The sequence below is a fragment of the Mirounga leonina genome, unplaced genomic scaffold (assembly GCF_011800145.1).
Source record: "Mirounga leonina isolate KUSES-001 unplaced genomic scaffold, KU_Mleo_1.0 Mir_92, whole genome shotgun sequence".
Taxonomy (NCBI): domain Eukaryota; kingdom Metazoa; phylum Chordata; class Mammalia; order Carnivora; family Phocidae; genus Mirounga; species Mirounga leonina.
In genome coordinates, this window is record NW_023270852.1 from 14,905,407 (window position 1) to 14,919,270 (window position 13,864).

The 13,864-nt window shown below is 39.3% G+C and overlaps 1 protein-coding gene across 1 annotated transcript in view; it reads left to right on the forward strand.

The window, feature by feature from the left end:
• RNF169 (ring finger protein 169) overlaps positions 1–13,864 on the forward strand; it is an 82,862-nt gene that overhangs the window by 1,495 nt on the left and 67,503 nt on the right. The window contains exon 2 of the mRNA XM_034995142.1: positions 6–86. Within this exon, the coding sequence (XP_034851033.1) occupies positions 6–86 (81 nt within the window). The remainder of the gene's footprint in view (positions 1–5; positions 87–13,864) is intronic.

The window sequence follows — 13,864 nt, forward strand, 5'->3', positions numbered from 1 at the left end:
CCGCTGCCGCCCGCGCCGGGACGGGGGCGCGGCCGCCGCGGGGCCCAGGCCGGAGCAGGAGCCGCGCGCCGCGGCCGCGGAGCCAGGTGGAGCTTCCCCTCCTCCCTTTGGGGTCCCGAGCGAGGCCGAGCGCGCCCGGCCTGGCCTGGTTAGGGGGTGGAGGGTCCCAGGCCGTACTCGAGCGGCCGTGTAGACTTTTCGTGGGGTTGGAACTGGGCTCTGTCCAGGTGCATCTGTTTGTGAATTTTGAACTTCGGAATGAAGTACGGACAGGATGGATTTGGGGGGGCAGTGAGGGGATCCCGCGCCTTACGGAAGTCAGAAGTTTGGAGGGAAACAGCATTCTTGGAACAAGTTAGGGCCAGGTTGGAATGGTGTGTGGAAGAAGGGTTCCGAACTTTGCGGGGGCCCTGGAGGATCAGAGAAGTGCTTGGTTTAGTGCTGGGTGAAGAGGTTGGGGTCGAACTGCCTGTAAAGACGTGGCTCCTGGGCCTGAATGGATCACTGAGAGGTGTGGAGTATCCGGAGTTAAGGAGTAAGTTGCACTTGAGGATGTGAAGGGAGCTTTTCAGACTTGAGTGTGGAGTGGGTTGAGAGAATGAAATCACATGTGCAGTTTTCACAAAGTCTGGAAAAATGCATGCTTAGCACAGAGCCTGGCACATAGTGAGGAAGCAATAAATCAGGGTTATTTATATTTATAATAATTCCAAAAATTAATAAGCTCCAGTAGTCTGGAGACAAACAAAACAAAACAAAAAACTGGATGGGGTTTAAAAGTTTCGTATATGGAGATTGCTTGGCAGGGGCTGCTTCTGTCTCCATGGCAGTGTAGGTTTCCTACTATCATCCTGGCAGTTAAAAGTCTGTTGTAGGGCTGTTGCTTTCAACTTCTTGCCTTTCTTTACCTTCCATAGCCTGCCACTCTTTGGTGCTGAGCTTGACATAGAAAGTGTCCTGTAAAAACCACAAAACAAAACTGTTATAACTTAGGACTCTTTTTGAGACACATCCAATCAAGACAACATCTACAGCTCTTTGATAAGAAATGCTTACCTAGGAGGAGATTTTCAAGAAGCATAATTAGGAAAGGCCAGATATTTGCACCTTTTGTGCTGGGAATTCTGCCATGTGTTATTTTCAGTAGGGAAAAGAAGGCGTTGCTTGTGTATGAAAGTGCAGTCTTTAGAAACTACAGGTTCCAGAATGCAGTCTGTTTTGATTCGAGCGGACACCTGCCACTGTCCTAGGATACCTTACTTTTTATTTCTACGTCTTTTTTTTTTTATTTCTACGTCTTACTTTCTATATTCCTCATTATTCCTTTTAAGCTTCACAACATCCTTATGAGATAGATACTTTTATTTCCATTTTACAGATGAAACTGAGGCCCAGAGAGGTTAAGTAACTTGCCTGAATGAAAACCCAGTTCCATCTGATTCTTGCTCACATCAGGCAAGAAGGCCTCCCCAGATGTCATCTAATTTGTGGGTGCTGTGTAATGTTCTCATATGCTCTTTAATTTGCTTCAAATTCTGAGATTTGAAGATGGTTAAAAAAAAAAAAAAAAAAAAAGTATGTCTCTGGTCTCCCTACTAGTACTATTGATTATATGGTCAAATAGGGTAGAAATTTCTATTCTTATTTCTAAAGTCTGGACTCCTCTGTGAAATAGTCTGAAATTTGATCCATGAGAGGGAGTATGGCTCAACAATTTCTGCAAACTTTTTCCCTTGAAGAAATTTGTCATAAAGTGTATCAGTAATTAAGGAAAATTATATAAAATGAGATTCCAAATTAGGATCTGTTGAATCACTGAGTATCCACCAATTACTTTATATGTTTATGAGGACTGTGATGAAAAATATTTTTCCTTAAATGTTCTTGTTGGATCATTGAGTGTATATAATTACAGGCTTATTAAGTCAAATCATTATAGAAGAATATTGCTGAGCAGGGTTTGGGAATTATCTTCTAGCTTCAGTGGGTTGGACTTCTTGAAGGTATATACAGTTTTTTAATTTAAAATTTTAATATGCAGTATATTCACATAATGCAAACAAAAATAAAAGAAAGTATACACTGGAAAGGTTCCTCCTACCCCTTTACTCAATTTCCCACTAACATCAACATTCTCATTTATTCTAGTTTCTTTATGCTTATACATAAAAATTCAAATATATTTATTTTAGTTTTTTATCTTTTTACATGAAAGGTTGTGTATTGTATACACTGTTCTGTAACTTGCTTTTTTCATATAACAATACATGATGGAAATCTTTTCATATCACTATATAGAAGTTTTCTTTATTCTATTTACAGTTGCAAGGAATTTCATTGAATGGCTATAACAATTTACTTAACCATCTATTGGTGGACATTTAGGTTCCCAATCTTTTGCTATTATAAATAGCCATTCATAGAATTGTTATGTACACATGTATGTGCATTGTTATGGAGAGGTCACCTGTAGCGTTCACCACATTCTCAAAGGGTTGCAAAAAGAAAGCGAGGAACCATTATTTTAACACAGGTCCCTCATTCTACAGAAGGGAGAACTGAGGCCCAAAAGAGAGTAGAAGGTGACCACAGGCACCTGGGTTGCTCAGTCAGTTAAGCGCCTGCCTTCGGCTCAGATCCTGATCCCAGGGTCCTGGGATCCAACCTGCTTCTCCCTTCCCTCTGCCGCTCCCCCTGCTTGTGCTCTCTCACTCTCTGTCAAATAAATAAATAAAATCTTTAAAAAAGTGACCAGCGAATGGTCATCATGAGTTAGTAGCAGATAAACAAAGACCAAAAGAGTAACCCATAAATAAGGGCTAAAATATAGCCTAATTCCCAGTTAAATGCTCATGATGGCTTTTAATAGGGAAAACTATAAAGACCAGTTTTATAAATATTTACATTGTGTTTTTGAGTGGGAAACAGCAATAGAAATAGCAATTTTAGGTATATTCAGAAGTATATTGCTTAGCAATATTCTTTTGGCATATTTAGGCCAATTGATAAAAGAAAGGTCAGGCCTGCTTTATATTACTGGAAATTAAGTTTTGTTGTAAATGCACTGGTGTTTAAGTGAAATTCTTACAGTTTTGTTGTTGTTGAAGCCCCATGGCTCTTTTGGAATTGAATTGTCTATGAAATAAGTGCAAGAGTTTGTGCTTGTTGAAAATTTTGGTTGTGTTGCTGACATTTTTGTTTTTTGCCAGCTTCTTGGCAAGCTTTAAAGTTCAGAACCTTAAGGACTCCTATGTAAAATGTTTTGTTTTATTATATGCCTTGTCAGTTTGCTTTTGGATATAGTATCAGTTGATTTGTGCAACATTGTGTGAAGGCTATTACAGCTTTATATTCCTCAAGGAGCTGTAGCTCACTGCATATACTGACATAGCATTTGGACCATTTTGAGCAATATTCACAAGTATGTAATGAATGCCTAGGCTCTGCCAGCCAGGCACTGTGCTAGGTCCTTGGGAGACATTAGTGAATGAAATATCCAAGATTTCTTCCTCTTGGAGCTTATATTTTAAATTTAGAGACAGGCTTGGTCCATTGATTAAAAAAAAATGTAGCACACAGGCACAGATAGGTACCTTTGCAACTGCAGTTGACCCTTGAACAACAGGAGTTTTAACTCTGTGGATCCACCTATACGTGGATATTTTTCAATGAATACATTACAGTGCTGTAAATGTATTTTCTCTTTCTTAGGATTTTCCTAACATTTTCTTTTCTCTAGCTTTATTTAAGAATACAATATATAATGCATATAACATACAACATATATGTTAATCAGCAGTTTATATTATTAGTAAGGCATCCGGGCAACAGCGGGCTGTAAGTAAAGTTTTTGGGAAGTCAGAAGTTACTGTGGATTTTTGACTGTGCCAGGGGTCAGCGCCCCTTACCCCTGTATTGTTCAGTGGTCAACTGTATATACAACAGCAATACTTAAGTCTCATTGGTAATAATTAATGAATTTTAAGAATTCATTTAGTCTTTTGATTTGAAATGAAGAGTGATCATTCTAAATTATACTGCCTTTGAACTTGAAACTAAGACCTTGGGGTGCCTGTGGGTGGCTCAGTGGGTTAAGTGTCTGCCTTTGGCTCAGGTCATGATCCCGGCTCAGGTCATGGTCCCGGAGTCCCTTGGCAGGCTCCCTGCTCATGGGGAGTCTGCTTCTCCCTCTCCCTCTGTCCCTCCCCACTGCTCGTGCTCTCTCACTCTCTCTCAAATAAATAAATAAAATCTTAAAAAAAAAAAAAAGAAATCAAGACCTTTTAGGACAGTTCTTTTTCTTCTACCATGGGTAATAATTGAAGAGAAAAGCTAGACAAAGGCCAATGAATGTTTTAAACTGGCAGTTAGAACTTTTTAAAAATTTTTAGTGTTAAAAGTGCATTTCAAAAATTTAATAGTACCTCATTTATCCCTTCGCTTTAATGCTACCCAATGTCCCTGTTCACTTAGGGTTAACATACATTTAAAAAATGTCCTCTTTCTGTGACAAACAAGTAGTTCTGGTTTATTACTCAGTTGGCAGACAATGTTTGCTATGTGTGGAGCCTAAATTACATTTAGGACTGATGAATAATGAAATCATGTGATTGTGGTGGAAAAGGACAAGAATTTCCCTCATCTGTACAGGATTTGTTTTAAAATGTATAATGACTCAACTTTTTATCCTTAGTGACACATATTCCAGAATTTGAGAGTGTCCTTATATGTTATACTAATGCAGGAAACAACTCAGAATGAGATGACCTCACCAACTAAATATTAATTGCCATTGAAGGAATATCTCTGTTCTATAGAATTCAGGATTGAGCAGCAGGAATTTAGGAGGTATTTGTTTTTGTTCATTCATATTTCCACTCCTGCCTAACTTCCAGTTAATCTGGATGAGTTGCTTAGTCTTGAATTCATTTCTGAGTTTTTTTGAGTGTAGGATATAGGATATGTTTGTCAAATATCATCCCACTAATTCAATGAGCATTTTGGGGGGCACATGCTCTGTAAGATAATATAATAAAAAAGATGAATAAGACGTGGTCCCCATTCTTTGAGATTCCACAGTCTAGTTGGACAAACACCTTACCAAATAACATTACAAAGTAGTAAGTGAGGTGAATGCATAATGCCAACAGAGTATAGGAATGGGATAACTAAGAGTGGAGGAAAGCTGAGGAATTTGAGCTGTATATTGAAAAGAGTAGGAATTCATCAGATGAGGGAGGAGGGGAGGGCCATTCCAGGGAGAAGAACCTGCATGTACAAAAGCCTGAAGACTCTTGGCATATTCAGGGACTGACAAGGAGTTAAATATTGATGGAATGTGGGACTGGAATGGGGAAGGAAAAGAGAAGGGACTGTGGAAGTTAGATCACAAAGGGCATGGTATATCATGATAAAAGAATTTGGGACTTTATTCTATAGATAATGCAGAGCCCTTAAAGATATTTTTAAGGAGGGGAGGGGCAGAGGGAGAGGGAGAGAGAGAATCTTAAGCAGGCTCCATGCCCAGCAAGGAGCCCAACACAGGGCTCCATCTCACCACCCTGAGATCATGACCTGAGCTGAAATCAAGAGTCAGACGCTTAACTGACTGAGCCACCCAGGCGCCCCTGCCCTTAAAGGTTTTTAAGTAAGTGGAATGACATCATAATGTGCTTTAGAAAGACAATATTGGTTGGCGTATGGAGGAAAGATGTGAATAAAAACGAAGAAGGGAGTCCAGTTAGGGGGCTATTTTAGTAGTTCAGGCAAGAGATGAAGAGGGGCTGGACTAAAGCAGGGGCTATGGGGATGTTTTCCTTCAGTCATGCATTAATTTAGTAACTACAAATAGAATAGAAGCATTCTTTCTCATGTCGGTGTAGTTGGGAAGATTGGTATATAAACATGCCACTGAAATGTGTAATAAATGCAATTATAACCATAATGCAAGATACAAGTGTGGAAGGCAATAAGGTACATATAAATAGAGCCAGTTAACGGAGCAGAATCTGGAGACAGATTGCCTGTATTTGAATTCTAGCTCTGCCATTTATAGCTGTGTGTTCTTGGGCACATTGCTTGACCTCTCTGTACCTTAGTTTCCTCATTTAGAAAATGGGGATAGTAATAGCAAAACCATTAAGGTTGTTGTTAAGACTAAATGAGTTATTAGAATGCATGGCATATGAAGAGCTCAATGAATGTTAGCCATTTCACAATGAAGAGAATCAAACTTAGATGGGTCAGGAATGGGTTCAGTAAAAGTTAGATACTTGACCCTGAGTATTCAGTAGGTGGATGAGGGCAGGATAAAGATGAGGGAAATCAGTATATTTAGAAGCATAGGAGTATGAAATAACAAGGAGACTTCTAGGGATTGTAAGTAGGAGTGGTTGGAGCAGAGTACATGTGGGAGAGTGGAACGAGAAGGAATTTCAGAAATAAGCAGTTACTGGATAATAGTGGACTTTGAATGCTGTGCTCAGGAGTAAGAGTCCACTGAAGAGTTTTAAAGAGGAGTTCATCTTTGCATTTTATTTTTTATTTTTTTTTAAAGATTTTATTTATTTATTTGAGACAGAGAGAGAGAGCACATGAGAGGGGGGAGGGTCGGAGGGAGAAGCAGGCTCCCTGCTGAGCAGGGAGCCTGATGCGGGACTCGATCCCGGGACTCCAGGATCATGACCTGAGCCGAAGGCAGTCGCTTAACCAACTGAGCCACCCAGGCGCCCCTCATCTTTGCATTTTAGAGTGATTACTCCTGTGGGGTTAATGTAGCAAATGGATTGGAGAGCCCAGATTCTCTTTTAGCAAGATGGCTAACTGAGATAAGAAGACTCCTCTGCTACAAATATCCAGAAAAGCTGGATGATATTGAACTAACAATTTTTTAAAATGCATTCCTGAGCTTGCAGGAAAGACAGGAAAATCTCCAGGTTCTAGAAATACAAATGAAACTAAAAACCAAAACTTTAGTAAGCCTTGAACTCATGCTGTGTTGCCCTGGAGCTGGGTGAAGGGGTGGGGTGAGGGGTTATTTCTGGTTTTCTATTACTAGTGGACTGAGTTGTAACCATGTAGAAAAGGGAACCAAAACTAAAACTTCTGCACAAAACTGGGATTCTTGATGTGCATTCAAAGTGAAGGGGTGGATAGAGAAAAATCTTCCCACTGACACAAGCCAGTAATAAGAAATCTTGTCTTGATTTGCCTGGGTTCTATGCAGAGAGGAAGTGGGGAAAAAAGCGTCTCTGAGAAATTGAAGCACAAGACCTATGCCTCGCTTATATTTGGGATCTGAGTTTCTGTTATATGGTTTAAGTATCACCAGGCTGAGAAAATAAAAAGAAGCTGGCTCCAACTAGTAATACCCCTGGGTCACCTGGAGAAAGGAAAAATAAGACTCCAAGGGGTACTCCCAACTTGGGCCAGAAGAGATTCTCTAAGAAAGAAGCCCAGCTGAAGATGAGCTTATAATTAAATGTGACACATGAGGAAACCATTTTCTAACATAAATGAGAGTTAGCAGATATAACAAGCAAGAGGATTATATCTCCGGAAACCAGGATGGTAGAGTAGCAGCTTGAACGATAATTTAAATTAGCACATTTTAAGTGACTAAAGACATTAAAGAACTAATTGACATCCTGGAAAATGAATAAGATGTTATGAAATAGGTACATTTGAAAAAAAGCTAAACATAATGAAAAATATAGTCAGTGAGGTTAAAAAAAAGCTCCGTAAATAAGCAATAGCTTACACAGATGAAGAGAAAATTAGTAAGCTGGGAATTAGATATATGGAAATCCTGAGAACACAAAACAGTAAACGATGAAGGAAAATCTGAAAGAGGTGAAGAAAAATGAAAGATCAAGAAGACCCAACATCTAATAGTAATTACAGAAGGAGAAAAATGGAATGAGGAGGGGCGCCTGGGTGACTCAGTCGTTAAGCGTCTGCCTTTGGCTCAGGTCATGATCTCAGGGTCCTGGGATCGAGCCCCGCATCGGGCTCCCTGCTCGGCGGGAAGCCTGCTTCTCCCTCTCCCACTCCCCCTGCTTGTGTTCCCTCTCTCGCTGTCTCTCTCTGTGTCAAATAAATAAATAAAATCTTTAAAAAAAAAAAAAAGGAAGGAAAGGAGAGGACTTAAAAAAAAAAAAGAATGAGGAGACATGGAATTGAAAGAGATGCTGACTTGAGAATATTTCAGAATTAATAGAAAGACATGAATCCTTAGGTTTTAGACTTAAGAGGCCCTAGAAATAATTAAATGAACAAAACAAATAACCCCCACAACTAAACACGTTGCAGTGAAGCTACAGAACACCAAAGGCACTTTAAAAAGCAACCAAAAAGGAAAGACAAAGGAGCAACAGACCAAGAGCGGACATCTTGTAATCAATCAACAAGAGAGGCCAGGAGAAAATGGAATAATGTCTTCTAAGTGTTGACAGAGATCTGAATTTTGTACTCAGCTAAGTTATCATTCAAGAGTGAGGGAAAAATAAATATTTTCAGATAAAAATACAGAGAATTTACCATGCTATTTCTGAAAGAACTATTATACTAAAGAATGTACTTCAGGAAGAAAGAAATGTAACAGGGGAGAAAGTAGGATACAAGAAGTCATGGTGAACAAAGAAATAGGTACATAAACTAAGCCAACATTGACCGTATAAAACAAAAATAATTATGATTAATTTGTGGGGGCCAAAACCAAGGTGGAACTGAAATATTGGACAAGGATAAGATGTAAGCTGGGAGGGAGAGTGGTCGGTATTAAAGAGTTGTAAGGTTCTATATATAGTTCAGGAAGATAGAGATATTGATTAACTTTAGGCTCTCAGATGCATATTAAAAATTTAAGGGTAACCACTAAAACAAATACTATGCATAACTTGATCTGCTGCCTTTATATAGAACCATATCTTTCCCAAGTTAGAGAATATATGTTCTTTTTAAACGAATATAGAACATGCACATAATTAGGCACAAAGAAAGTTACAACAAATACCAAAGGTTGCTATATAACCATGTTATCTGACCCCAATACAGTAAAATTAGAAATTAATGACAAATATAACCAATTCCCCTCCCAGTCCGTGTTTGGAAATTAAAAATGCAAAAACAAACTTCTAAAGAATGTATGGTAAAAAAACATCTAAAAAATCTATGTAAAAGTAAATCATGGAGGGCGCCTGGGTGGCTCAGTTGGTTAAGCGACTGCCTTCGGCTCAGGTCATGATCCTGGAGTCCCTGGATCGAGTCCCGCATCGGGCTCCCTGCTCGGCGGGGAGTCTGCTTCTCCCTCTGATCCTCCTCCCTCTCATGCTCTCTGTCTCTCATTCTCTCTGTCTCAAATAAATAAATAAAATCTTAAAAAAAAAACAAAAAACGGTGAGGGGATTTGAATAGACATTTCACAGAGGAGGAAAACTGAAAGGCCAATAAATATCTGGAATGATGCTCACTATCATTGGTAATTAGGGAAATGAAAGTTATAACCAATGATGAAAGACCATCAGACTGGCATAATTTTTTTTTAAAGATTTTATTTATTTATTTGAGAGAGAGAATGAGATAGAGCATGAGAGGGGGGAGGGTCAGAGGGAGAAGCAGACTCCCTGCTGAGCAGGGAGCCGGATGCGGGACTCAATTCCGGGACTCCAGGATCATGACCTGAGCCGAAGGCAGTCGCTTAACCAACTGAGCCACCCCGGCGCCCCAGACTGGCATAATTTATGATCAATTATTTGATAATAATGGAGAACTGCATGCTGCTGGAGGAGTGTAAGCTGGTATAACATTTTGGAGAGCAGTTTGGCCACACCTAGTAAGGTTGAAAGAGATACATTTCTTGCCAGGTGGCAATTCCATCAGTTGGTGTCTGCCCTATATATGAATGTGTGTATGACATTTATGACATATATTCATGTATATACACAACAAAATTTTAAAAATGCTCACTATAGTACTGGAAAAAGTAATAACAGCTGTCCCTGATAGGAAAAGGGATAAATTACGGTTGAGACAATTATTGTTTGTCTCTCCAGAGAAAACCATTGTCAATAATTATACATTTCCTGCCAGACTTTACTAGCTTTTTTACAGTGCATAATTACTATATATGGCTTTTTAATGATAAGAATTAGTAGAAGAAGTGGTTTAACTTTCTTTTGATATATAGGGTCAGATTAATGATTAATCAGTTTGGTGATTAAGGAAAGTTCTGTTGCCTCAGGATATCACTCTTATATCCTGTATCTAAAATTCAGTACATATTCTCTTTAGGTCCCTTATTATTATGGTTCTTTTAAAATGCAGGTACTTCTGAGAGAGAAATAGATAAACTTGTTCATGTAGGGTAGGGAGGTTTTATCAGATTTATGCATTCTTCAAGTTGGGATAGTTTTGGAGAGGGAGTTAGCATTTATGGAATTTACTTTGTACTAGGTCCCATATGTTAGGTTTTACAGTTTATTTACCAGACATTTTAGAGTACCCCATCTGTATAAGCCATTGAACTAGATACTTAAAAAGGATGGACTTGAAGAGAACAAGAATGTTTAGAGGAGGAACACTGAAGGAAGAACAGTTATCTTTCACACTTAATAACGGTGCCTCAGTCTAATTTAGAAGACTACATTAAAATAAGTATTAGACAATTGTGATGAAGATATGTAAGGAGTGTTTGCTGATTATTCATACTAATAAAGATGATGCAAGACTGTCCAATTTCAACATCTCACTATCCTTTCTGGTTTTCCAAAGGAAATGGATAGTATTACTATGAAGATAGTTGTATGCAAAAGCAGAGCTGGTTTATCCCAGATTGATACTTTCCATAAGGCTGGTATTAGCTGTTTTGATTGGAAAGATCCTTAGTTCTCAGGCTAAGTAAAGATTCTGTTTATAAGATTATACTCATTCAACTCTTTTGTGCCTATATTATAAACTGACCCTGGGGAACCTTGCAGGTCCTTCTTTTTTTTTTTTTTTAAGATTTTTTATTAATTTATTTGAGAGAGAGAATGAGAGAGAGAGCAGGAGAGGGAGGAGGGTCAGAGGGAGAAGCAGACTCCCCACTGAGCAGGGAGCCCGATGCGGGACTCGATCCCGGGACTCCAGGATCATGACCTGAGCCAAAGGCAGTTGCTTAACCAACTGAGCCATCCAGGCACCCCCCTTGCAGGTCCTTCTTGGTGACTTAATATTAAGAGCAGTTGGAGAGAGTGGTGGATCACACACACAAAAAGGCCCTAATAGCATGGGTTAAAGTGAGAAAGGAGAAACTGAATGTATATTCTACTCTTTGGAGGGCTTTGCTGTGAAGGGGGGCAGGGAAACAGGTCAGTTACCTGCTGGGTAACTGGGGGACAAGAGCTCAGGTGTTTTTTTCTTCTTAAGATAGATGATATTAAGTCATGTTTGTCTATTATCATATTAGAGAGGGAGAAATTGATGATGCTGGAGAGAGTAGAGAAAACTGATGAGTTAAGGTCATGAAGAGCTGAGAGAAGATGCGATCTGGAACACCAGGGGGAGATTGATCTTGCACGTGAATAGGGATACTTCTCCCATTCTGGTGACTCTACTCATTGCTGTCTATTTGGACAGTTTTAATGGTTTGAAAGTTAAGTTTTCTAGTGAATCAAAGTCTGCTTGTGTAGTTTTAATATTCAAGTATTTAAAGACCATGATTCTTTCTATCTGAATTTTTAGGTTACACTTCTTAAATTAATCTCTTTGGTTCTTCCTCCCTTTCCAAAGGTTCTGGTCAAACTACATTACTTAGTGACCTTGTAATATAGTATGCTTTTTTAATCCTTTTTGACCTTTTGTCACCTGTGATTATTCTGCCTGGAAGACTCTATCTTCCTGTCACATTATACTCATCTTTTAAGGCCCAGCTGAAACATAAGTGCTTCGTGAAAGTTTTTCTCACCCACATTGGAGTCAGCTACCTTCTTTTGTGCCACCACATAAGCATGTGTTTCACTAACGTCGCTGGATTTCAGTTCCTCATTTGTGTATCTGGCACTACAATGAACTCTCTGAGGTCAGAGATTATGTTTCTATGTGTTCAGCACTTAATATGGTACTTAGAATGTATTAGATACACAGGCAATGCTTAACAAAGGAAAAAGATTCCTTTAAAAAAAAATCCCTAATGGGCGCCTGGGTGGCTCAGATGGTTAAGCGTCTGCCTTCGGCTCAGGTCAGGATCTCAGGGTCCTGGGATCGAGTCCCGCATCGGGCTCCCTGCTCCTTGGGAGCCTGCTTCTCCCTCTGCCTTTCTCTCTCACTCTGTCTCTCATGAATTAAAAAAAAAAAAAAAAAAAAATCCCTAAAAGTTTTTGATTATATGTGATAATTCCTTTACCCTTCTGGTCATATTTAAATATGCCGCTCAGAGCTGACCCTTATGCTTTAAATAATGCCTGACTAGTGAAGAGTGTAATGGGGTGTACTATCTCTCCATCTGGATGCTAAATTCTTCACATCGCTAAAGATTGTGTTAGCCTTGCTCATACTGAATTTATCAGCAACAAAACTGGCTTGTTTGTTATTGGCATGAACTGCTGTCAAACCATCTTCCTCGTCACATGTATTTGCCACAAAATTTTTAAGCTTGAAGATAACTTATTTCCAGTTTCGGTTTGGTTTTTATTTTTCTGAATAGCAGTGGACTTATTTTCCCTTTACTTCTGTTTTGCCATTTCTCTTGTGTTTTGTCCAGTGTTTGGTTCTATACAACTATTATAATAAAAACCTCAAAAGATTGGACTCTACTGAAGTTTACCTTTGCCTTAATTATAAAGAAAAGCTTTACTACGACTCCCTTCAGACAACAGATTCTTTGAAAGACTTTAGTATGAACTGGTGCTAATAGTATTAAAGATCTTTCTCATTAGTTCATTCAACAAAAATTTTTTAAGCCACTGTCTTACACTAAGACACATACATACCTAGAGGTCATCCTGTTTTCAAGGAAATCTCCTAGTTTGGGGAGGCAGAGACAGAGACAAGTCATTATAACACAGGTAATAAATGCTACTATCAATGAGATAAGTGTGCGGAATGTTATGAGGGCCTACAGGAAGCTAATGTCATTCTCTCTGGGTTAGTGGGAAAAGCTTCACAAAGGAGAGGGCAATAGGCAGGGTTTTGAAGTAATCCTCATATAGTGAGAAGGAGAAAAACCATTTTAGGAAGAAGAAGTGGCATATATAAAGTCACAGCGGAGGCAGGATATGGCATATCTAGGTATAGTGAGATGTGTTAAGGCCGGGGAGGGGAGCAGTATTGCAGGAATGGAAAAATGTGGCTGGAATGGTAGATTGGGTCCCAGAGAGAAGCCAGTAAAAGTAAGCAGGAGGATGATAGGGTCGGGACTTTGTTTTATAAAGAACCAGGGAAGCAGTGTTGATGATAGATGGAAAGACAAAAATGAGTCCAACAGGCCAGTTAGGCTACCATTTAATACACACAGAATCTGTACCAAGGGGTGTTGGAGGATTTGATGAGAAAAACAACCCTGTTAAGGTAGATATGAATCCCATTTTACGGATGAAGAAACACAGACCTCGCAAGGATAAAGACCATTAGTATTTATCCAGTGGGTGGTAGATTTGAATGCATGTGGTATGGTTCCAAATCCTGCACTCTTTCTAATTTGGTATGATTTCACCTTGTGGACTAGTGTGAGTGATTCTTTGCCTCAGAGCAGAAATTAAGTCCAAAGGATATGGTGGGGGCAACAATATGGTGGTCTTGTTCTGCCTAAATCTACAGGGCCTTCATCTCTGCAGCATTCTATACCTGGTGTTTGCTTCTGTGACCTCTTTTATTGTGTGTCTCCTGT